This window comes from Phalacrocorax aristotelis, chromosome 2 (assembly GCF_949628215.1).
Source record: "Phalacrocorax aristotelis chromosome 2, bGulAri2.1, whole genome shotgun sequence".
NCBI classification, from domain to species: Eukaryota; Metazoa; Chordata; class Aves; order Suliformes; family Phalacrocoracidae; genus Phalacrocorax; species Phalacrocorax aristotelis.
Genome location: NC_134277.1, coordinates 155196161 through 155222155, shown reverse-complemented (window position 1 = coordinate 155222155; position 25995 = coordinate 155196161). Strand labels below are relative to the sequence as shown.

At 44.4% G+C, this 25995-nt stretch overlaps 1 protein-coding gene across 2 annotated transcripts; it reads right to left on the bottom strand.

The window, feature by feature from the left end:
• Positions 1-2008: 2008 nt before the first annotated feature.
• NTAQ1 (N-terminal glutamine amidase 1) lies at positions 2009-25668 on the bottom strand. Of its 2 annotated transcripts, none has more exons than XM_075085751.1 (6): positions 25540-25668; positions 25158-25257; positions 24557-24607; positions 22335-22483; positions 21881-22005; positions 2009-2310 (listed from the first exon to the last, which is right to left on the bottom strand). In XM_075085751.1, exons 1-6 carry the CDS (start codon positions 25611-25613, stop codon positions 2177-2179), a joined length of 633 nt encoding a protein of 210 aa, XP_074941852.1. In that variant the 5' UTR covers positions 25614-25668; the 3' UTR covers positions 2009-2176. The 2 variants fall into 2 exon arrangements, with proteins under 2 accessions (XP_074941852.1, XP_074941853.1); XM_075085752.1 differs by having other exon boundaries at positions 25385-25620.
• Between the last annotated feature and the right edge of the window lie 327 nt (positions 25669-25995).

Below are 25995 nucleotides of genomic sequence, written 5' to 3'. Positions count from 1 at the left end.
TGTCATACTCAAGTAGGGAGGGATGAGAACTTAATGTTCTGCAACAACTTAAAGAGTCTGTTGAGCAATGCACAGGAACTCTGTGTATATGAGATTCAATCACTTACTTGAAGGATAAGAAGTGCTTAACATAACCCGTTCATCTAAAACGTGGATCTTTAAATTCTCAGCTCTGCTGTTGCCTAACCTGGGCACTATGTGCAATGCCCTGGGCACTGGGTTAGCATCTAGATAGAGCTGAGCAGGCAAATTTCTGCTGCTGTGCACATTCACAACCAGCCTTGACATCACTCAAAAATGGTAACCATGTCTTCACTCACTCAAAGCATGCCTTCCACGCAGAAGGAGCTGCCATTTCATCCAAACATGCAAAAATCAGACCTTTTACACAGGTGTATCTGGTTAAATCCAGAGCTGCCCCTCTTGGGAGAGCTCTGAGCACCAGTTTATCAGGAATCCTGAGTTCCATCATCTCGATATCTTCTGGTGAAGCTGGTTCACAGAGAGAGAAACTAAAGATCAGCTCTCCCACTCTGCAGATGAGTGCCCCAACAACTGGCCTCCTGTCCGTAGTCCGTGCTGGCACCCAAGGAATCCGTGTGGTAGCAGCCTATCTGCACAGCCAACCAGCTGTGCTGCATCTGGCAAGAGAAAGTGGAAGTTTCTACATTCAGCCAGCCTTTATGACACAGAAGAGATGCCTGGATGAAGTTAATCAATACGACAGTTGTTCAACGGTCTGTCTCTGCTGTTAACATGCTGAGTAAATTCTCTGGAACTGATGGGAGATACAGTAATAGAATATGTATGTAACAAACCTATATAACAGTAACATACAGATAAGTATCTTGGAAGTTCTTATATTTTTCTGTACTTAGGAATAAAAAGATTCCTTAATACTTAAAACCACTGCTGTGCTTTTCCTCACCAAGACTGAAGTCTATCACAAATGTTTATTGTAGTCTCGATCCCAGTAGGTTTCCAAGGCCTGGCTGGATAAACCCCTGAGCAGCCTCGTCTGACCTGATTTGAAGAGGAGATTGGACTAGAGACCACCTGACCGTTCTAACCTGAATTATTCTAGCAGTCTGTGATTCTATGATATGTATGGAAAGTAGAACAGGTTCAAACCCAGAGAATTGAATACCCCATCTTAGCCTATTTCTGTATCCCATGCTTAGGGCACTCTTCTAAGACATGGGAGGCTTTGCTGCAAACCCCCAATCAACGTGACAGCTTTCCTGGGCTCCCCTGCAAGGATGCAGCTTGGTATCACCTGTAAGGAAATTCAGCAGCAAGTGACCCTGTATGGGAGATTTCTCATTCTCTTCCCCCTAACCGTATGTTCCTGCTGATTTCCTTACACCAGGAAGAACAGCTGTCTGACCTCTTGGCAAGACAGTTCCAGGAGCTAAGAGGCAGAAAATAAATATTACTTCTTTCTGTTGGTTCAGCTTCCTACCCTGGATTACTATGGGGCCAAGCAAATGCCAAGTGCAAGACATGGGGGCAGGTGAGAATTCACAGCCAGTGTAAGAAGGAAAAGCAACTGCATCTTCCAGCAATCATCAGCACTAGAACAGTTTAACCGAAATGGCAGGCATTTAATTCTTCCCTCATACAGCAGAGGAACCTAGATACTCACCTCCTTTTACATAGTGCTTGAGAGTTCAAGACTGCATTCCCTTTGTGGATCTGGCCTTTAGGCATCTGCTAAATAAGGCTAATTCATAAAGTGAGTGACTAAACTCAGATACACCATCTGTTTATATAAGTGATAGAAATCATAACATAAAGGAAATATACTGTATCTCACTTTTAAAATGTGGCGACATTTAACAGTTTGAGCTACACTGTTCAAAACTTTATGCATATATTTTTCCAAAAGCTTTTCTTACAGCATATAAATGCTGTTTTCAATTTGGGCACCGTAGATGGAAGAGTAATATGCTTACAGAGGGACGTCTGCCTTTGATTTGACATATTAAAAACCAAGTTCATTCTTACATAATCAAAATAACAGTTTTTATTCAGTTCATGATATTTCTGATTGGGTATTCTATTTGTCCAAATACTTATTCCATGTAAAGAAATGTGAACCATAAATACAACGTAAAAGCAGCAAAACAAACCATACTGACTCAAAACAGAAGCAGGGAGAACTTCTTTGTTCACTTCACTGTCCTTCCAAGGAATAGCTGTAATCACTCTGTCTGCCAAATCGATGCACAAAGTCTGGAAGGGGAAACACCGAGCCCCATCCCACTTTGGGATTCATACTGATGAAATCATCCAAGTTCATCTTGGAGTCTAAAAAAGGACCAGAAAAGGGACATATTTAAGTTCCCGATGCACCTTCTGTAGCACAGGTGTACATCCACCAAGAAAATGCCCAAAAAACCCTCTTTGATAGTTCAGTTCAAAATAGCGAGGCGTTCACAGCATGCTTGCTGAGCAGCAGTTTGGCATGATTCTGCAAATTGTATGGTGCCACAAAAACTACTATTTCCAATCTCTGAAATATTGCTTTTGCCCCTGATCCCTCTCTGTGCCCGTGGCAGTAATCACATTACCAGATCAGCAGGCATCCTTAGTCACTAGAAACTAGTATGCATAGGGAAGAGTCAGATTTTTCCCTGCAGTAGCAGCCTAGAAAGGTCAAGGAGTGTCAGAGAACTGGGGAGAACTAGAGTGCAAATAATAACAAACACAGGGAACTGCAATGCAACAGGTGCTTGTAGTCTTCCTGCATTTGCACAAACCTGATTACTCAAAAGCAGGGGAGATATTATTCCCCCATTAAGTTCTGAACCAAAGTCAACCAAGTCAGCTTTTGCACTGACTACAGAGGCACTGGATCAGAGCGGCTGTCAGAACTGGAAGTTGCTTGGTCTCTCCCAGAACGATTAGCCCCTTGGCAAACCTACAATTTGTTAATCCCCAGACTCTACAGTATTTGCTCTATATTTGCCTTCCCTCCAGCCCTGCACTTTGTCCTTGCTGTACACCAGCCCAGCCCACTGCAAGGCCGGAATATGCAGACAGGAGGAAATGTCTGACTAACCCAGCCCATAGCCTAGAGGGATGCTCAAGCAAAGAAGGGCACAAATCTAGGCTGGGGGAAAACACTTTGCTTTTTTTAAATCCTGAACCACCGAATAAAGTCAGAGGGGGAAAAGGTTAACTGCCACAGTTTCAAGGGAAAAATAACCATGACTGCTCTTTGCCAGGACTTTGATCTGCTCTGACCCCTGCGGGAGAGGCAGAAACTACTCTGTCCTGTTCATGGATCCCAGAGAGGTCAGTGGAAAGTACTGGTATACAGTTTTGGGTTTAGGTGCTGATTCAGGAAATAAATAGTTAAACGTTACTAATGCAATCCAGTACAGCTCAACAAATGTTGGGGCCCAAGCCAAAACTTAGCCAGGATCAGGATAATGAGGTAGCCTTGGGCTGTAAGATAACAGGAAGCGCCTGTATGATGACTAAAACTTGTTGCTTTGAGTGAGTCAGAAAGGCTTCAAGACAAGAAGTGCCTAAACAAAGTTACATTGCAGAACTACAGAACTCCAGTCTGGAAACCACCTCATGATCCCTGAGGTTCCACTCAGAAGCACCCAGGACAAACAGGCAACGGCCTCAGGACTGCCACTGTTGTAAGGGGCCTCAGGCAAGAATGAACTCAAGGACATCATCTTCCCAAGCCTGATAGGGAACGTCCTTGGGGGGGATGCAAACAACCTAGCAGCAGGCGCCAGGCGGAACCAAGACAAAAGGAACTAAGGACATCTCCATCTAGACAAGAGTCAGAACACCACTTGAAACCAACACACCTTGCAACACACTGACAAGATTACTGGATGGGCCAACTCATGACCATACGTGGAAGAAGGGACTTAAAACGCATGGGTAATCAAGATGCAAGTATTATAATTAGTTCCAGGAAATCTAATGCATATGTATATAACTGAGCAATATAAGCTTTGTCCATCATGACTTGCGGTGTGCGAGTTAGGAGGAGCGATTCCCCTTGCACCCAGGGCTGCAATAAACATACCTGCTTTATAACTCTCCGTGAGTTGTAGTTTGTTTCCATGCCTCAGTGCCACATACACCCTTTTTCTAGAGCTGGCCTGGTAGAATCTTTGCTGACTCAGAACCATGCTGGTCAGAGGTTTCCGATTCCTCAGCCTATTCAGCTCTGACTACAAACATCTGTGGGCTTGCTGGTTTATGTTCTCACTGATGATCTGCACAAATAATTTTTTAAATGCCCATTAAAAGAAAACTAGAAGAGAATGAGTTTAAAGAACAGAGTGGGAGAGCCATTGGATATACTGTTATAGCTTTCCCTGCTGTATTTAAGTATTTATTTTAACACAGATGATTCATGTGTGCATTTAAGGCTTAAGACCCCAACAAGAGTAGGCTCTAATGAATGGATTATAAAATCCATAGGACGGAATTTGCTTCAGCTGCAAAAAGCTTGTGTAATTAGGCTTACCATTACAGACAGCATAAGCGAGGAAGGGAAGACGATGTTTGGGAGTCCCAGACCCAGCAGTCCCAGCCATAGTCCAGCCCCCAAAGCCCTCTCTTTGCGCCACATCCACACTAAGGCACAGCTTTGTGATTTGCCTAATCCCAGCTCTCACCACTTCCAACTTCTGGCCCCTAATTATTTTCTTGTTAACCTGTTCGGGCTCTGCATGTTGAAAATCCTTAGGGCCAGCCAAGCATCTTCCTACTGCTGAAGTGAGTCTGGTAGAAGAGGGCCATTTTCTGCCTGACTATGTGGGGATTTAAAATAGCACAAGCCCAGCAATTTTCTTTTGTGACTCTAGAACAATTAGTAGCAGATAACAGTTCTTACTTGCTGATAGACTGGTAAGCCTGTCCTCCAATTCCCAACTTGTGTTTCCCTCCCAGATGCTTTTGTTTTAAAATTAATGTGATTCTTTATACAGTTTAAGATTTGAAAGATAAGTAATTCCCTGCTTTATGTGCACCTAGCATCGTAGAATAATAATTTCATAAAACTGTTCTGTGAATGGTAAAGAAGCCCAAAGGGGATTGTTCCGGTAGAGTTACAAACACAGCTGCTGCTGTTAACAACTCTGAAGTTGCTGTCACAATGTCTGTAGGAAGTGAAATATTCCTTTAAATACAGGAGGATTGTGGCAGAGCATAACACAGTCCACCAGATAAGTTTAATGAAAGGAAAAAAATGTTTTAACAAAGCAAACACGAACATTCTTGTGAAGAGCTGATGGTCTAAGAACCAGTCAGTAGATGGCACTGAAGCAGTATGAGAGCTATCCATAGGAAAAAAACATAGTGAGACCTCTCCCGTTTTATTCAATTCGGGAGGGAACTGTCTCTCTGTGCCACTCTTCTTACTCATGTGCTGTATCCGAATGCCACACGTATTATGTTAGACCTTGCAGCTTTAGGAAACAGCTCGGCAAAAATGCATGAGAACACCACAAAGTCCTCTTCCTGAAGCAGATGAAGAGTGGCAAACAGCAGAATTTACAAAAGAGACATCTGGATGCTTTAATTGACAAACCAAGAGGATTTCTCCACAACAGCAAGGAGGAGAATGCCTTATACAACATTTATACAAGGTCAAGAGCAGCAGAATTTTTTTTTTAAGATTTACATATAATGCTAGCTTGCATTTGTGCATGCTGAGCCAATGCTTCCCCTTTGATGAAACCCACTTAATTATGGACACACACTGTCAACGAGACCTAGCTGGCACATTCTGGGATTTCTGCATAATTTTATTTCTTTAATCAAATCTGACACTTTTGCCCTGAGCAGGGATGAACTAAAAGGCCACACACTACCGGGTGGCATTGTTAGCCATGATACTTGTGGCTTCTGCCAACAGTATTTAGAATGCAATATTTCAAACAAGCCTGTGAGCCTTGGCTCACAGACCTTGGACTAACTGTGTAATGACAGCTGCTGAAGCGCTGCTGGAGGTGAGCAAGTCTGAAACAAAGCCTCCAAGATCAGCTCTGCTGCTGCTTAACCTTGGAGGCACCTAAAATTCTTGGAAAGTTGGGCTTTTCAGACACTTCCATAGGCATTTACAGTTCTCTTCAGACCCCCCTTTCTCGCCTGAGCAGGGAGAGAAGTGTTTTTGCAGGCAGTCAGAAAGGCTGTTCCAACACTCAGCTGGAGGGTGCTGTCCCAACAGCTGAGACACAACCTGCTGTGCAAACCACCTTGGTCCATCTTGGTGTAAAAACAAAGCTGGTCACCTTAAATTATCTTTCACAGAAAGCAGTGTAATTTCAGTAAGCCACTCACAGAATTTAAATACTTCTATCCTTAGTTGTACCTGTTTGCCCCTATCCTGACTTTATTCTTTATTTCCACAAAAGTTCATGAAGTAAGGACCTAACTTGATAGACTGGAGTTTTATTCTCAAATGAGATGAGCAGAAGGTTCCCAAGAAGTGCTTATGAGCTACTTATATCAGTATCAGTGCTTCTTTTTTGCTTTCACTAGGATCCTACCACCACCTCAGAGAGGAGATACAGAAAGAAACTGCAGACATCTGCCTGGCCTCTGCCTAGCAGCTTGCCTGTTACATAGATGTGCCACACACAGCGCCTCTAGAATTTCTCAACTGCCCTACTCACCCTCTTCAAACAAACAAAAAAAAAAACAATTAAAACCCCATCATTTATGACTACCAGGAATTTTAATAATAATAACAGAACAAAAAGCCTTTACAAATCCTGCCAGTGTGCTACCAAACACCTAGGGAGAACTGAAATTCAAGCCAACGCTTTTCAGTGTTGGAGCTGATGCTAACAGTTGTATATAAGCAGTAAGACCATCTGTTCTGAGTAATTTTGAAATGCACTGTGCAAGCTGTATTTTACACAGGCTTGCAGTAAGGAGGGCTGATCTCATCAGGACTCATAAGATAAGCAGAGTCAGACCTCATTAATTTGCGTAGAGAAGACTTTCTAAACCCCAGGCTGGGCTTGCCAGCCCTAGAATGATGAATCTGTGCACCAAATCCTATCTTCTTAATTTTTATTATTTGAACAAAATACCAGACTTGTCCCTGTTTTCTTTCAACTGGCAATGAGGAGGGATCAAGGGAATCTGCTGCAGCTCAGGTATGCTTATTCCAGCAGAGCTGCTTTGAGGATAGGGCTGGGTGAGAAGGCACTATGCACCCCATTAGGTTAGTCAGCTTCTCCTGGCATGCACGGCAGTGCAGTAGAACAGAGGCCAGAGCAATGCCAATAAGAAACAGAGGCCTGGGGCTAAACTAGAGCCAGCTGCAAAAGGCTAATGCTTAGCATATGAGTTCTGATGAAATATTGAGGAGTTTCAGTGGTTTTTTGTTCAGTTCATTGGTTTGGGGTTGTTTGTTCATTTGTTTGTTTTAAATAATGCTGTGGTGGTGCAGCTCCCAGGGCACTCTGAGATCTCAGGATAAGATATGCATGTTTTGGGAAAAACTCCCATTGTGCTGTTATCTTAGTCACAAGTACCCTCTCGGGCACTCCCTGGCCACACCTGGGCCATCTTCTGCCTGAATGGACAAGAGGAAATGGCCTCAAGCTGCGTCAGGGGAGGTTTAGATTGGATATCAGCAAAAATGTCTTCACTGACAGAGTGGTCAGGCATCGGAACAGGCTGCCCAGAGAGGTGGTGGAGTCACCATCCCTGGAGGTGTTCAAAACACATGTAGATGTGGCACTTCAGGACATGGCTTAGGAGGCATGGGGGTGTTGGGTTGATGGTTGGACCTGATGATCTGAGAGATTTTTCCCAACCTTAATCATTCTATGATTCTATGAATTGTGTACCAGAATGACTCAGCAGCAGTTGTGGCCAGAATGGGAAATACTGACCAAAGCCAATCATCTCAAGATCCAAAAATAGCGATCCAAAAGTGGGACCCCTGGAGCTCTCCGGAACCGCAGCAGGCTGCGTGACCCAGTATCTCTCCCTGAGCTGGGATGCCTCTCAGGGTAGATTTTGCAAGGACAGAAGGATCAGAATCTGCAATTTTGTGAGGACTCAAAGTCCTGACTTCGCAAGGTTCACTGACTGTCCATTGATGAATGCTGGCACATAATAGTGAACAATTCATGAAACTCACAAAAAGGGAAATTTTGATCACTGGTTAACTTCTGTGTCTGTGTGTGCATGTGCAATTTGATTTAGACCTGTTTGCTCATTGGTCTGTGTATGTGTGTGCTTTGATTTAAACCCCATAACCCTGCTGTAGGTTTCAGGTGACCCTTGCCATTCTTGAATCTTTAAGTCGCTATTTTGATTGTAACAAATTTTATTTAACTGCTCCGTTAAACTGGATGATGCTTAGGAATTATACAACCTAATTTTGTGATCGGTCTCAAAACTATTAATAAATCCTAAATAGCTGCTAGACCAAAACTGTGTAAAAAAATCTTACTCTGCGACGATTTGTTGTAGTCATCAGAATGGCAAGTAGTATCACCGGTTACTTATGAAAATATGGTATTAACCCGAACCCTGGCTTCTCAAGAGAATGGACCCGTGATAATTGGTATAATTGTGAAGCAATAGAGAAGCAGCTAAATGCTGCAGGGGGTTCAACTAAAGATGGGAAAGATAAAGGTATAATCTACAAAATGCTGGGAACGTGCCTAGAAGCTGCATGTAGAGAAACAGGGGAAACAACCCGTAAAATGCAAGATCTGCAGGATGAAATAGAAGGACATAAAACTAATGAACTGCTGCTACCAGTAAAAATAGAACAACTGCAAAAACAACTTAAGGAACCTCAATTGAAAGAACAACAATTAGAACATGTTGAAATGCTGCTAATGCAAGCTCCCTCCAAAGCCACCCCGCGACATAGTTAAAAATCAGAAAACTGATCATATCACCTGAGGACTGGGATGGTAATATTTGGAACAATTCTGATAATAACAGCTCAGAGGAGGATGACCCCCTATATCCTCCTGAACCTCCACAGTTTATAGCCAGACCCATGATAAAAACTGAATTGCAAACAGGTCCACAGGGAGAGAGAGGCCCAAGTACTTGCAAAACAATCCCATTCAACCTGATTCAGATGGCTAATTTGCAAGAATAATACAGCTGTAAGCCAGGAGAAACTGAAACATAGTGCCCAATGACAGGACAAGGGGCAATGGGCACAGAATGGGCACAAGCTGGAACACAGGAAGTTCCACCTCAATATGAGACAAAACTTCTTTCCTGTGAAGGTGCCAGAGCAGTGGCACAGGCTGCCCAGGGAGGCTGTGGAGTCCCTTCCCTGGAGACATTCAAACCCGCCTGGACACGTTCCTGTGCCCCTGTTCTGGGTGTGCCTGCTTAAGCAGGGGGGTTGGACAAGGTGATCTCCAGAGGTCCCTTCCAATCCCTGCCATTCTGTGATTCTGGGATTCTGTGAAACCGAACACCTATGGAGAGCGTGTCTTACTGGGGGCAATCGAATTTTACTGAACGCCGATGAGGCTAATGGCTGCTGGGGCCCTGATGTCTTTTTGAATGCTGGTCCCGACCACCTGAGCAATCCCCACTCAATAACGAGTAGGGTGGCATACTGGGCTGGTGGAATAGATATATTGGAGAGAGGAGGGCCTTTGTTAATACCCATTAGATCTTTGGATGAGCTCTCCACAGCTATTACAAAAGCTGCCTGTATTCAGGCCGTGCATGACTGTAGTTCCCTTGATGTTTCCATCTCAGAAACTGTACACTATGCTATGTTAAAGCCATTAATAAAGGGAGACCCTGCCATGCTTAAGCCTTATCTTATTTTAAAATGAGACGAGATCAAGAGGGACACAGGTTTTAATGCTCTGTTAGCCAGAAGGGATGTTGTCAGTGATGAAGATGACCAGGAAGCTACCTTACTTCAAAGAAACCTCCCCAGTTGGGCAGGATTAATGCATGACATCATGAATCATGGATGAAAAATGGGATGGGATGATGTGTCCCGTGGAACAAAAAAGATAGGTCAAAATGTTAGACAGGTTCAGCAAACACCTCAGAGTGACTCTCGAGAACTGCGATCCATTAATCAACAATTCAGAGGGCCCAGGAATTATGAATTATGGAAACAAGCCCTGGCAATGGGTATCCCTAGAGCTGCTATTCAGAGACAACCAGCTAGAGTTATTCTAAGCTTGATAGAAGCTTTCTGAAAGTGAGATGCAGCACTGTCAGCTGCTACTTGGCCCCCCCCCCAACAGCTTCTATGGGACCTCCTAATCTGTTCTCCCCTTTGCAAAGGGAGTTGAAGGAACCACAGAAACAGGAACCAAAAAACAGGTAGACTCTGGACAGTTACTGGGCCTGCCTGTCTGGAAAATTCATCAATGGATAAGTGACGATGGCCCTTATATTATGCTTCCTGTAGGTCCTTACCAAAACCCAACTAAATTCCTAATAGATACAGGAGCACAAATACCTATTCTTACCCAAGCTGATGCAGTCACTTTAGGATTACATCCAGGCCGACCTAAAGTTAAATTAAGTGGCATTGGTGGTGGCAGTGAACTATGCCCCACTGCTAAAGTAAAAATTTGGCATGCTGGGGAAAAATGAATAAGCTCAGTTCTCTTTGCAGTAAAAGTTTACTATGAAAACATGCTGGGGTTTGATGTTTTAACACAACGAACCTGGCAGCTACCAAATGGCAGTATATGGTCATTTGTACCTGGAAGTCTCGGGGTGGAACCTACTGACATCCACATTTGGTGACTCCAGTCTCAATAATGTTCCCCAGTATGCAGTGCCGGCTGCAGCCAAAGATGGGATTTCAGCTGTTATTGCAGACTTGGAGTCTCAACAAATTATTTTTAGGACACATTCTCCATATAATTCTTCCGTATGGCCTGTTTGCAAACCTGATGGTAGATGGCACCTTACAATTGAGTATCAGCATCTTAATGCCAACACTGCACCCTTAACAGCAGCAGTTCCTAATATGGCAAACTTAACTGCCACTCTACAAGCAGCCGCCCATAAATGGGTGGCTGCTTTAGATATCAAGGATATGTTCTTTATAGTCCCCTTGCAAGAACATGATAAACCCCATTTTGCATTTACTTGGGAAGGAGTACAGTATATCTTTAACAGGCTTCCCCAAGGTTACAAACACTCCCCTACTATTGCTCATAGAGCACTAGTGGAAATTTACAGCAAATATCAATTCCACCAGAAACCCGCCTCTATCAATACATAGATGACATTCTGATTGGGGGTGATTCCCCAGAGGCAGTAAGAAGAGCAGCCACTTCTGTATGGGAAACCTTAAATAATGCTGGAGTAGTCATACCACTAGACAAGTGTCAGGGACCTGCCCAAGAAGTGCTGGTAGTGCTTCAAGTCCTCCTGATACCTTGGAAACGACAGAAGCTTTGCAGTCTCCCCGATCCAAAAAGGAACTCCAACAAACATTGGGAACATTAGGATATTGGAGGAAAAACATACCTGGATTCTCAGTTATAGCCAGACCCCGCTACTCCCTCCTACGAAAAGGAAAGCTATGGGAATGGACCAGAGCCTAATTAAACTACAAAACCCCTAATGAAGGAAATGCAAACAGCAATCCCTTGGACCTGTACACCCCTCTGATCCCCACTGTATAATGAGGATTTGCTGAACATGCTTATTGCAGCCTGTTACAGATTGGTCCTAATGGCATGAATGACTTCAGTACAACTGCATTTACAGAGACAGAATGACACTCTGAATGGGAGAAAGGCTTTTATTCTTAGTTAGAGTTGTGAAACAGGTTGAGAAAATACATCAGGGACAGCCTGTACAGACTAGAAGACTGTTAAATTTACTGGAGGCAACCTTAAAAGGAACTGCTCCTCCAGAAGGAATTGCTCAAAAACCCACACTGAGAAAATGGTATGCCTACCTAACAGGAGCTGCTGAGAATATGCAATTAACTGAAGGACACACCAAAGTCTCCAAATTACAGATACCTGTAAATACTGACCCTTTATCTTTGCAACAACCTTTTAAACCGTCACCAATTCTGGATGCTCCACCCTTAACTGAGAGTAGGCCAACCAAGGGTATTTGATTCACAGATGCCTCAGCCCAAAGGACAAAAAGGGAAACGGCAATGTAGAGCCATGGCCCTTGACGTCACCACCGGCAAGCAGTAGTAGAAGATGGAGAAGGCAGCACACAGGTAGGAGAACTCAGAGCTGTTGTACTTGCTGCCTGAAATGGAGCAGAAGCTATATACAGGGACTCTTATGCTGTTTGGTCATGTGTGACACAGCGGCTCTGTCAATGGGAAACCATGAAGTGGGAAGTGAATAGATCCCCAGTTTGGAGAAGCAAAGATTGGCAGTTGTTGCTAGTCATAGCCAGGAGAACACCTTTCAAGATGGGATAGGTGAAAGCTCATGCTAAGGATGACCAATCAGCTGCAAAGATTAATCAAAAGGTAGATGAGTTAACTAAGATTAGGAAAGCCACTATTAATCCCAAAAGGTACTAACTAGGAGAATGGTTACACCTCAGATTAGGACACAGTGGTAAGGATGCCCTTTACTTTGCAGCACAAAGCCGAGGCTGGCCCCTTGACAGAAAAACACAGTGAAACCACACTTTGTGAGTGCCCTCAGCGCTGACTCAGATTGCAAACTGACCGTCTGATAAAGCACCACCTCTGCATATTAGAGAAGGTAAACCATCTGGACTTCTAATGGCCACTAAGTAATGAAAGGCTGATGGACAAAACACCATCCAAAACACCATCCCAGGCCTCTCCTCATGTTTTTCTATTTTTCCTGTTCTGGACTCTATTCAGAGTGATAATGGCTTACATTTTGCTAACAAAGGAGTACAAGAATGGGCAAAACGAGAAGGAAGAAAATGGGTGTTCCACACTCCATACTATCCACAATCTAACGGTATGGTTGAACAGGCCAATGGGACGCTGAAAAGATCTTAAGCCCCATGAAGGATAATGGGACACCCACCTCCCAAAATCCCCACACCAGCTGAATAATAGACGTGGTCCCAATGGAAGTCCAGTTACTGAGCTTTCCTGACAGCTCCTTTAGATAAACCTCTAGATAATGGGCATATCTGGCCTTCGATGAAACCAGGACAATCCGTCATGGTAAAAATACCATTTATCAGAACAGTACTGATGACTCTAAACCATGAGGAACAATGGTGTGGGAAGCTATTGATAATAGCAGAGCAGAAGATAAAATCAGTGCTAGACGAATTTATCCTTTATCATAACAGGGGTCACCTGTTCGGCTTTCCCCACCAAGACTCCTCCTTTCTTTCTTTTACAGGAAACAATGAATCCCACTGATGACACCATGGAAGCAACTATTGTCCTAGACACCGGCATCTTCACATCATCGCGTATACTCTTTTGTCCCCTCTTTGCATTAACCTGCTGGGATCAATATCGAGGGCAATGACAGCAATGGCTATATGCCCCTATCCCAGCTTCTCTTTTCCTGTTCATTGGAGTAGGTATAATCACCACTGCTCAAACACAAAGCCCATGGGATCAGGCATTAGTAAGATATGCTGGAAATATAGAAACATTGAGGGAAAGGGCAGTCTTAAACCTTTCTACGTTGGTTATGCATGGAAATGAGATATACTTAAGAGATGGGCCCACCATGGAGTAGGACTAATGATTAAGTTTGAGATTGACATGCACAAAATATGGAATTTGTGTATGACGGGGTGGCCGTGGGTAAATGCTTACACAGGTTCTAACAAATTTGCACCTGACACTTATTCCGCTAAATCTCTAAATGTATCTGTAGTAGTACTACATAATAACATTACCCTTCACAGACAAGAGTGGATTATAAAAAATGAAGATAAGGATTGACAGATCCCATCTTTAAAGGGAACAGTAGGAGACAACATTTCAATACAATGCAAATTGAAAACCACACTGACTGTACGACAGTTTTACACATTGTTGTGGACTATACTGGAGGAAAACGTGGACAGGGTCCTGATAACACACGTATCTGTCCTTTTGGCCACGAATGTTGTACAATATTACTATATCCCACTCAACACTCAAAATGTGTCTTTGGGGAGTCTCTAAATTTCACTCCAGCTTAGGCCTCCAATTCAATATTGACATCAAGTAACCTTCCTCATCAACTCAGCCTCCAATTAAGTTATCTCCTTACATTTATAACACCGGCTCTTATACAATTAAGAACATAGGACAACAGTGAGTACTCTTTAACCCTAGCCAGTCGCTAAAAAGGGTGGAACTTACACTGCATGTGAATGTACCAGCAATTAGATCAGATGGTTCTGCCTTACACTGGCTAGCTAGCACAGTTACATGGACGAACCCTCATCTCTCCAAATCGACCAAAAAGATGTGGTTGGTATCTTAGGAACGGCACTGGGAGTACTGAATAGCACACAGCTGGACCCATAATGCAATGGGTGAGCATCTGGCTGATAGGTCGGGCTCAAAGGGCCGTACGTAAATGGGGTTACATTGGCCTGGTGGCCAGTCACTAGCGGGGTCCCGCAGGGATCCATCTCAGGGCTGGTACTCTTTAAGGTCTTCATAAATTACTGGATGCAGGACTTGAAGGAATACTAATTAAGTTTGCTGATGACACAAAATTGGGAGGAGATGTTGACACTCCTGAGGGCAGAGAGGCCCTGCAGAGGGATCTGAACAGACTGGAGAGCTGGGCAATCACCAACGATATGAAATTTAACAAGGGCAAGTGCCAGATTTTGCACCTGGGGCACGGCAACCCTGCATGTACATGCAGACTGGGGAAGGAGAGGCTGGAGAGCAGCTCTGCAGAGAGGGACCTGGGGGTTCTGGTCGGTGGCAAGTTGAACATGAGCCAACAGTGTGCCCTGGCAGCCAAGAGGGCCAACCGTGCCCTGGGGTGCATCAGGCCCTGCGCTGCAGCCGGGCGAGGGAGGGGATTGTCCCGCCCTGCTCTGCGCTGGTGCGGCCTCACCTTGAGTGCTGTGGGCAGTTTGGGGCGCCACAGTGCATTAGGGATATAAAGCTACTAGAGAGTGTCCAGAGGAGGGCCATGAAGTTGGTGAAGGGTTTAGAGGGGAAGCCATAGGAGGAGCGGCTAAAGTCACTTGGTTTGTTCAGCCTGGAGAAGAGGAGGCTGAGGGCAGACCTCATCGCTGTCTGCAGCTTCCTCCCAAGGGCGGGGGAGGAGGGGCAGGCACTGATCTCTTCTCTCTGGTGACCAATGACAGGACCCAAGGGAATGGCAGGAAGATGTGCCAGGGGAGGGTTAGGTTGGGTATTAGGAGAAGGTTCTTCCCCCAGAGGGTGGTGGAGCCCTGGAACAGGCTCCCCAGGGAGGCAGTCACGGCACCAAACCTGGCGATATTCAAGAAGCACTTGGACAACGCCTTCAGGGACATGGTGTGAATTTTGGGGTTGTCCTGTGCAGGGACAGGGGTTGGACTCAATGATCCTTGTGGGTCCCTTCCAACTCAGGACATTCTATGATTCTAAGAGTGTCGCCTCTGTCCTCACTACATGCAATGCTTCGGTACGTACCATATACCCAGTCATTATGCTAGGATTAAACCACAACAGAACCATACTCTATCCCTTAGAACATAAGGTATGAGCCCATCAAAAGCAGGGGAAGTGGCAAACGATGTAAGTGCATGCATTGTGCAGGAACCACAAGGTTTTATTTGCGGAAGTAACAGCCTTAAAGTTCAAGATATCTGTTTTGAACACGGAACAAAATATTTTCCACTTTGAAATACATCCCAATGAGGTTCCTAAAACTAGCTATGTATATTGGGAAGGGATGTGTATGCATGAGAACACTGCATGAATCCTTGCTAATAAATGATTTTGTTCACAACCTAACCAACCAGTCTAATCTACGCGTCTGTAACTTTTCTATGATCATTGATTGTGATTTCAATTTTTCTGTACCCATAACTACTCACAAAGATTTGTCTTTTGATTATATGCTACATCTCGAGCTGCAACCAATACCTATCAGACTGAATCTAACTTCAGTCAAGTGACCACTCCACCGTCCTGAATTGATAAACCTCCTGCAACAAGCACAGGAAACGGGACAAAATATTCTTCTTAAGGTCCATCATAATGGGGAAGAAGTACATCGAGTATCGGAAAAAGTTAAAAGGGCTAGAGAACATCAATGGTGGGAAGTCTTGTTTGGACAGTCTCCAGCCACAACTGGAGAGCTGAACCTGATGCTGCACCCCACTGTAGTTTTACTGACTCTTGCTATTTTGCTTATTGTTACATTGTTTTATACATCAGAGTTTGGAGAATGGCTAAACAAGTTATACTATCGCAAGGACACCCCCTCCCCCCCCGCATGTATAATGTTGTCTAACCACATTTAATGAAGCTTTAATACTTATGGAGATTGATGAAACATCAGAAAATGTCCCCTAAATTAAAATTGGAATGCAGCATTGTCTATTTATAGGCACAGAGGCGAGAGGTGACCACACCACCACTTTGTGGAGAGACAGACTGACTTTGGTCAGGGGATGGAATGCGGTGGTGCAGCCCCCTGGGGGCACTCAGATCTCAGGATAAGCCATGCACGTTTTGGGAAAAAACTCCCCTTGTGCTGTTATCTTAGTCACAAGTAGAGTGACCTGAGGGTCAGACACTCCCTGGCCACACCTGGGCCATCTGCTGCCTGAATGGTACATCAGGACCACCCTGAGATGCTACAGCTCTTTTAAAAAATGATGGCCTAGTTCCAACTTCAATTTTTTTTAAGCATGGAACTGGAATGTGTGACTCAAGCTTATTTTAGACACTTTATTTTGCACCCCCATGAGCAACACAAACAGAGTTTAAGAATTATTCCTTTTGAGTTAAGAAAAAAAATGCTAAACTGGTTACTAATAGAGATTCCATTGCAAAAGGAATTCATGGTCATTAAACATTTCCTGGTATATTTCATAAAAAGTATCACTGGTCCCAGTGTCCTGTCCCAGCTCTACCTATGGTCCTATTTAACTTTCATTTGACTTGGACACTATGGAATTTCCTATTCAGGTTTAACAGCTGCCTTGCTCTGGAAGAGGCAACATTTTAGTATCAAGAGTAAACATTCTTGTCTTTTTAAGTTCATTAAAAGCTTTAAAACTCCGTAGGATAAGAAGAGCAGTGTATATAAATGTAACTAATATGCTTTAGCACATAGCAAATTGCAGCAACACAATAGTACCAGAGCACTGATTACCTTTAAATACCAATAGTTCACGGGCACATTTAACAGCACAATGCTCATCTATTAAAAAAGACCGATACATTTTAATTTACTTTTTCAGTCTTCAAGTGTTTCTTTAACACCAAAGGAGACATATAGCACGGGGAAGTAATATAAGAAGCTTGTATGCTTTTGTATTGGGTTTGCATGGCAAGATTTTGGTAGCAGGGCAGGCAACAAGGGGTGGCTTCTGTGAGAAGCTGCTAGAAGCTTCCCTAATGTCCGACAGAGCCAGTGCCAGACGCTCCAAGACAGACCCATCGCTGGCCAAGGCTAAGCCCATCAGCAACGGTGGTAGTGCCTCTGGGATAACGTATTTAAGAAGGGGAAAAAAAAAAAAACCCTGGCACAATTGCAGCCGGAGAGAAGAGTGAGAATATGTGAGAGAAATAACCCTGCAGACACCAAGGTCAGTGAAGAAGGAGCATCAGGAGGTGCTCCAGGCACCAGAGCAGATATTCCTCTGCAGCCTGTGGTGAAGGCCATGGTGAAGCAGGCTGTCCCCCTGCAGCCTGTGGAGATTAACGGTGGAGCAGATATCTACCTGCAGCCTGTGGAGGACACCATGCCAGACTGGGTAGATGTGCCTGAAGGAGGCTGTGACCCTGTAGGAAGCCCATGCAGGAGCAGGCTCCTGGCAGGACCTGTGGCCCCATGGAGAGAAGAGCTCATGCTGGAGCAGGTTTGCTGGCAGGACTTGTGACCCCGTGGGGGACCCACACTGGAACAGTCTGTTCCTGAAGGACTGCACCCCATGGAACAGACCCACTCTGGAGCAGTTCATGAAGAACTATTGCCCATGGAGAGGACTCACATTGGAGAAGTTTGTGGAGGACTGTCTCCTGTGGGAAGGACCCCACACTGGAGCAGGGGAAGAGTGTGAGGAGTCCTCCTGCTGAAGGAGCAGCAGAGATGAGGTGTGATGAACTGACTGGAGCCCCATTCTCCCTCTCCCTGTGCTGCTCGGGGGAAGAGGTAGGGAAACTGGGAGTGAAGTTGAGCCCCCAAGGAAGGGAGGGGTGGGGGAAGGCATTTTAAGATTTGGGTTTTATTTCTCATTAACCTACACTGATTTGATTGGTAGCAAATTAAATTAATTTTCGCCAAGTCGAGCCTGTTTTGCCCATGATGGTAATTGCTGAGTTACCTTATCTCAACCCACAAGCCTTTTGTTATATTTTCTCACCCCGTCCTGCCACAGAGGGGAGTGATAGAGCAGCTTTGGTGGGCACCTGGTGTTCAGCCAGGATCAACCTACCACAGCTTTTGTAATTATATTCTCAAGAGCTTAGAAATATACTCTAAATGACAACAAAATTAGAAAAAAAAAACCCACACCACCACCACTATAAATTAACATAATGCTATGATCTTGTCCTAGTTTCATCTGGGACAGGGTTAATTTTCTTCATAGTAGCAGGTGTAGTGCTGTGTTTTGGATTTAGGATGAGAATAATGTTGATAACACATGGACATTTTCATTGTTGCTAAGCAGTGCTTACACCAGTCAAAGACTTTTCAGCTTCCCATATCCTGCCAGCAAGAAGCTGGGAGGGGGCACAGCCAGGACAGCTGACCCAAACTGGCCAAAGGGATATTCCATACCATATGACATCACGCTCAGTATATAAACTAGGGGGGGCCAGGGGACAGCAATCACTGCTCAGGGACTGGCCGAGCATCAGTTGGCAGGTGGTGAGCCACTGAATTGTGCATCACTTTTGTATATTCTTTTATCATCGTTATTATTTTTCCTTCCTTTTCTGTCCTATTACAGTCTTTATCTCAACCCACAAATTTTACTTTTTTTTTCCCCCTGATTATCTCCCCCATCCCACTGTGGGGGGAGTGAGCAAACGGCTCTGTGGTGTTTAGCTGCCTGCTGGGTTAAACCACAGCAGATCTAATGTGCCTCACAAATAAATTGATACTAAAACAATATGAGGTCAATTCCATCAGCCATTAAATTGCAGTCACCTCTAGCGTGAAATACGTAAGCAATTTAATCTTGTGCAAATACAAGCTAACATGGAAAGCAGAGTACTCTAAGTGAAACAGAGAGAAAACAGTTATCTGCAATGGAATTTGGCATGGCTCTTTTATGGTAACAAAAGGTCTGCCACCTGCCACCCAGTTTTCCATCAAGTTTAAAATAAGGCACTTTTATGCCTGATAAAACTGCACTGAGACATTGCCTTACCAGTCTTTAAAGGAAGAGAATTACCAGTTCCACTTGTTGTCAGCAATGTTTTCTAAACCTATATGTTGGCCCACCAGACACGTGCTCATCTACAGAACCATATCACCGAAGCACAGGACTTAGATTCAGCCAGAAGTTAAAGCACATGCTTGTTCCACAACAGTTAAACCCAGCCTCCTCACTGACTTACAGCATTACGCACATTGAAGCCTGCATCGTTATAAGGTATCTCAAGTGAACACAGGGAACACAAACCACAAAAGCAGGAGAAACTGGTGCTGAGTGAAAGACAACCTGAACTGAACATCCTACATCTGATACAATCTATTCCTGTTCTGACCCAGACCTTGAAGCTACCCAGTGAATGGCCTTCCACCTCAGTGGGTGCAGGGTAAACAGTTTCTTTCATCTGCAACACTCAGCCAACTACGAGGAGACAAAGGCATCAGCACAGAGGTGGAATTTTGTCCAGTTTGGGGCTCCTCAGTACAAAAACTGTACAGTAAAATGATCTGTTTACTCAAATAGTAAAAAAAACCTAAAACACTGAAATACTGGAGCAAGCACACAAAAGGAGCATCAAGTTGTTTGGGGCAGGGGAACATGATATTCAAGGAGAGGTTAACAGTACTGGGCCTGTTCAGGCTTAAACAGAGAAGACAAAGGAGAGACCTTTCTGCTGTCTACATCTACATCAGAGGACACAGAAAAGATAGAGCCAGAACCTTCTTAGAGGAGCCTGGCAACATGACAAGAAGCAAAGAACAGAAGCTGGAATATGGTCCCCAACATTTAGAAGGCTCCAGCTAACTGCAAACCATTCATTCCTACTCTAGTGTGAAACACCAGGCTTCCTTAGAAGCCAAAGCAAAGACTGAGAATTAACTTCCCAGCAACTTAAAACCATGACAAACTTGGGCCTAAACACAAAACAGGTTTCTTTGACCCTGCCTTCTCTAACATAACTGCATAGCAGTACTGCATTGTTAAAGAAGCAACACTACCAAACATGCAGAGCAGTAACATGAAAAATCTTTCAAAGCAAAACCTCACCACACTTTTCTCCATCTGGGAAGAAAATGAGAGAACAAACATGACAAATGTTAGCCAGCTTGCGAAACACATGGTTAGAATCAGCTGAAACGCTGTGTGGTCAGAATGGTTTAAGCAGCTCCATGGAAGAGAAGAGATGCCAAGTCTTTAATTCTCTCTCTGCTTGGCCCAGAGGCTATTATCTAGACTACCACTTAAAAGAGGCTTAAGGCTTGGGAAAAAATTTGCTGACTTGCTGGTTTGCCTTTGTTTCCTCAGGTCCATTCACCTGGTAGAGAAACCTCAAACATCTTGTGCAGGCAAACCTAGCACACTGAGCAGAGCCTGAAAACTTCCTCCTGTCAAAATAACCTGCTCTGTCAGCATGAGAGCTCCCAGCTGAAGTGTGGTATAACCCGTGTGTTAAAAATTCCCTTTGCGACCCCTAAGAAATTTATTTGGCCTCTTTGCTTCTGTTCCCTGCAGTAAAAAGAGAACAGTATTATTTACCTCTCATTTTCTGCTCAGTTTATGAAGATCAGTAATTAATGTTTGATAATGGTAAATGCCAGGAGGCATGCTAGACTTTATGTGTTCAGAAAAGGAAGTCCAAACGCTTCATAGCCCTATTTTTTTCAATATGAAATAATAAGCCAGCGTGCTGGTTTTGGCTGGGATAGAGTTAATTTTCTTCATAGCAGCTAGCATGGGCTGTGTTTTGGATTTGTGCTGGAAACAGTCCTGGTAACACAGGGATGTTTTCGTTACTGCTGAGCAGGGCTTACACAGAGCCAAGGCCTTTTCTGCCTCTCATCCCACCAGCAAGTGGGCTGGGGGTGCACAAGGAGTTGGGAGGGGACACAGCCAGGACAGCTGACCCCAGTTGACGAAAGGGATATTCCACACCATAGGATGTCATATTTCAGCATATAAAGCTGGGGGAACAAAAAAGAATGGGGAGACATTTGGAGTGATGGTGTTCGCCTTCCCGAGTTACCGTTATGTGTGATGGAGCCCTGCTTTCCTGGAGATGGCTGAACACCTGCCTGCTGATGAGGAGTGAATGAATTCCTTATTTTGCTTTGCTTGCTCATGTGGCTTTTGCTTTCCCTATTAAACTGTCTTTATCTCAGCCCACAAGTTTTCTCACTTTTACCCTTCCGATTCTCTCCTCCATCCCACCAGGGGGAGTGAGCAGGCAGCGGGTGGGGCTGAGTTGCTGGACAGGGTTAAACCACAACAGCTGGCTGGAAGTGCTTCCAGACACATTATGGAAGCATATTTATTTTTTGTGCACGTCTTGGACTACATCATTCAGCACTATAAGCAGGGAAAAGGAGCTCTGGCAGCTTACCTGCTGTTTCAATGCAAGGGTACGAAGGAGGAGGTTTCTGCCATTTCCCATTTGCATCTTTCATATGAGATCTGTCTGAAGCAAACGTCTTCAAGTACAAATCTGCTCGAACCATTCTGATTTTCCTAAATAATAACGCAAACTTGTATCAAAAGATGCATGTATACAACATTGCATTAGTCGCTCAGAACAAGATCCCTTTTCCTCCCATCAAGAAGCATTAATTTCATTAAATACATAAATCAGCAGCATTGTGCCACGCAGCTAACTAGCTAACAAGACACTACAGTAGGAAAGGGCTTTTGATGACTAGAGTAAAGAGCTTTAAAAAATAACACAGTGCATTTATTTTACTGGCGTATAGCAAAGAAGGTCTGTCACTATGCATCTACAAAGAGAAATTCAGCCTTTATTTCATGAAATAACATTCATGGCCTTTATTTTATGGCATCACCTGTGAAATTCTGGATGAAGGCTGTCATCCAACCTAAAGGCCTCCACACTGTACACGTCAAAAGGACATGGGAACGGCAACACTGTGTCAAGATCATAAATGAAGTTCTGCTCCCCGCTGGAAACATGAAGTAAAATAACATGGTAGTCCTGGGAAGAAGGGTAATTACCATTAGTTAAACAGCTGTTAATGAGAAACTGGCAAAGGGAGTGAAGAAAAAAGTGCTTCTTGAAAGCAGAAGCTACAGATCCATTCTTTAAATCCTTCTTTCTGCCCTTGAAGTGTTAAGCCTGTAACATTTCTGGCACCAGACAAGAGATTTCCTAACGCCTGTCTCACCCATCATGCCTTTCAAGAAACCTTGGCATTCTCCCCATTCCTTTGCAGCCTCCTTTGATTTAAGCCTGGACAGCTAAACTAAAGTGTATGCTACTTCTAAGAAAACAGTAAACCTCTTTCATGTCCCACACAAAAGTCAAGCAGCATAAGCATTTTTGTCCTAAACCCAGTCCTAACTAAATAAAAGCTTACAACAAGATATGATGAAAGCTTAACATTAAAATTATCTAGTGATGTCTTCTAACAAGAGATATTTTATCTGTTGCAGTAACACGGTCTGTGAATTTGAGTGTCGAGTGTTTAGCTGCCAGAAGCAGCTGAAAACACAGCATGTAACTATAAAAGGAGCAAGAGGTGCAGATCAAAAGGAATGCAGGAGTAAGACAAATTCCTGTAGTAGCTCTTGAAGCTGGGAAAAAAATGCCTATGGGTACTATATCACGCTTTTTCAAGGTAACTATTTTGTCTTGATGCTTAGGTTCCGAGGTGCAGTTTTATTCCTTAACTTGTAAGAAACACAGGTCTGGTGGAGATTTGGAGACATTGGAGTTACTTGTGTTAGGTATCAGGTACGTACAGTGCTGTTTTCCAAAATTAAACTGAAGGCATCTGTTAACAGCTTACTGAAGCTTACATTAAATCCACTCACAAAAAGTTTGAAGCACTGTCTTTTCACACTTTATTTCAATATTAAACAATCCTAACCACAAAGGGATTGGAATGAAGAAGGTCTTAGGCAAGCTATTTTGCGAGACCAAAATAAACATACAACTGTATGTAACAGTATTTAGAAGAATCCATTACAGAATATAAGAAAAATTAACTACAAGCTTTACATATCCTATTATCCACTGAAACAGCAAAGTTAAAATACCTTTTGATCCATGAGTTTTCATCAGAAATCCACATTCTGTGGTGGCCTTCCCCGACTCTCCTATTCCTTCTTAGATCACCTTCATGACACTTGGATCTCTTCTTAAACTAAACCTTTTTTCTACTACATATATACCAATATTTTGGGAGAGAATGAGTGATTCAGAAGTCATAGAACTTCAGAAGTTTACAGATTATTTTGCAGAATTTCAGAAACAGAAATTGCCACAAGAAAGAGTTTTATCTGTGCCAGATAACAGAAAGAACTCTAATGGTACATATTTGAAAGGAATTCTGTAGTGGCAATTGCTGAATTACATTCAGTGATGAAATGTCATTCCAAAGCCATTTACATTACAAAACCATTTACAGGTCAGTTTGATGGTGGACACCTGAATACATATAATGTTTATATTTTTCTGTCATGTGTCAGGCCTATATTGATATTTTCACACAGCTACTTCTTACAAGTACAGACATCTACTTCAAATTCTACAAGGCTTGTAGCCTCAACAATATCCAGATAACAATCTTCACAAATCTGTAATGTATGGTTACCAATGTTAAGGTTTGTCCCCTGTAGATTTTGCTGGCTATATCGCTGTTAATTTACTATGAATGGTAAAAAGGAGCACCAGATTCAGGCTCTATAAATCTGTTGTAAAATAATAATAAATATTAATACAAAACTATAGAATGGCTGAGGTTGCAAGGGACCTTTGGAGATAATTTGGTCCAACCGCCTCTGCTCAAGCAAGGACATCCAGAGCCAGCTGACAGGGACCATGTCCAGACAGCTTCCAAATATCTTGAAGGATGGAGACTCCACAACCTCTGTGGGCAACCTGCTCCAGCGCCCAGTTACCATCACAGTAAAAAAGCATTTCCTGATGTTCAGATGGAACAGTTTGTTACAGTAAGGATGGCTGACACTGCCCCTGACTGATGCCACAGATATCAGCTAGAGAAGCACGCACTCGAAATTGCTGAGAGAGAACAGAATGCCTTACCCAGACAACAGGCTCATCTCCATGTCCCGATTTCTGCTTCCAGAGTGGAATCTGAAAGTTATAAGTGAGTAAATCTGGAGTTAGTAAAACTGTTCAGATTAATACAGATTTCAGGTTAATTTGTTAGTTCTTTGCTAACCTATCCACTTCCTCAGCTTACATTTGCGCTGCAGTCAGAAAATTTTCTCTAGTTTCTATCTTTCAGGAGCATGAAGTCGGAGATGCTATTCTGGACCACGTAATATAATTGTTCTCCTAAACTGACAGATGACAGAGAAGAATTCTCCCACAGCTCACAGAGACATCATAGAATCATTAAGGTTGGAAAAGACCCTAAGATCTTCAAGTCCAACCGTCAACCCAACACCACCATGGCTCGAAGTGCCACATCTACATGTTTTTTGAACACAAACACGTTCATGCCTCTTCCCATGGTCTTGAACACATCAGATAACTAAAAGATCTTACATGGTATGGTTTGTATGCCTCTGAGCCAAAATGAGCGACAAGAGGGTTCTAGACCACGTCTCACAGGCTAGGCTGCAGACTAAAGGCCTGAATCACTCCATAGCTGCATTCAGATCACACCTCATCGACTCACCATCCTCCTATCATTGGATATGAAAACAGCATAAAATTCTTCTAAAGGGTACTGATCTCGACTCCTGATGTAGTCACAAAGTTTCCAAACGTTTTCTTCGCTGTAAAACACAAGAGTTGATTATTGCCCCCCCCCTCCATTTCTAGTGAGCAGAAGCTAGCCGAGAGGCGATGCCTGCTGGAAGCCACCGAGCACGGACTCCATTTGGGGCTCTCCAGGTGACACACCTAGCTAAAATCAGCCTCCCTCCCGGGTTCAGCCTGACACGACAGGGGACTCTCGCTGCCTCAGCGCCCCGCGGCGGGAGCGGGACGGGACACCGGCCTGACAGGACTCCCGCCTGCCCCCCGCCCCGGCCCGGCCCGGCCCCGGCGGCCGTTACCAGTAGCAGCTGGTGTAGGCGCAGGCGGGGCGGGCTGGCACCGCCGCCTCGTAGGCAGCCGCCGGCCGCGCCATGGCCGCCCTCGGCGGGGGGGGGGGGGGGGGGGCGGCGAGGGCGGCGCAGGAAGTGCTGGGCGCGGCGGGAGCCACCGGCTACGCCTTCCCCGAGGAAACGCGGCCGCCATCCCGGCTCACCTTCAGGCGCTTGCCGGGCTCCGCCGAGGGGGGGGAAGCGGGGCCCTTCTCAACTCGGGACCGCTAAGGCGGGGTATGGGAAGACAAGAAACACCACACCACCACCACACCGCAGCCGCACGGGAGAGCGGCCTCTTTAAGCGGCGGCCCCGCCCTCTACCGGCGGGAAGCGGAGGAGGGGCGGGCGTAGCGCACGCTGCCCAGCCAATCCCGCGCCGGTAAAACAACCTACTCTAACTTTTACGCGCCAAAAATATCGAAA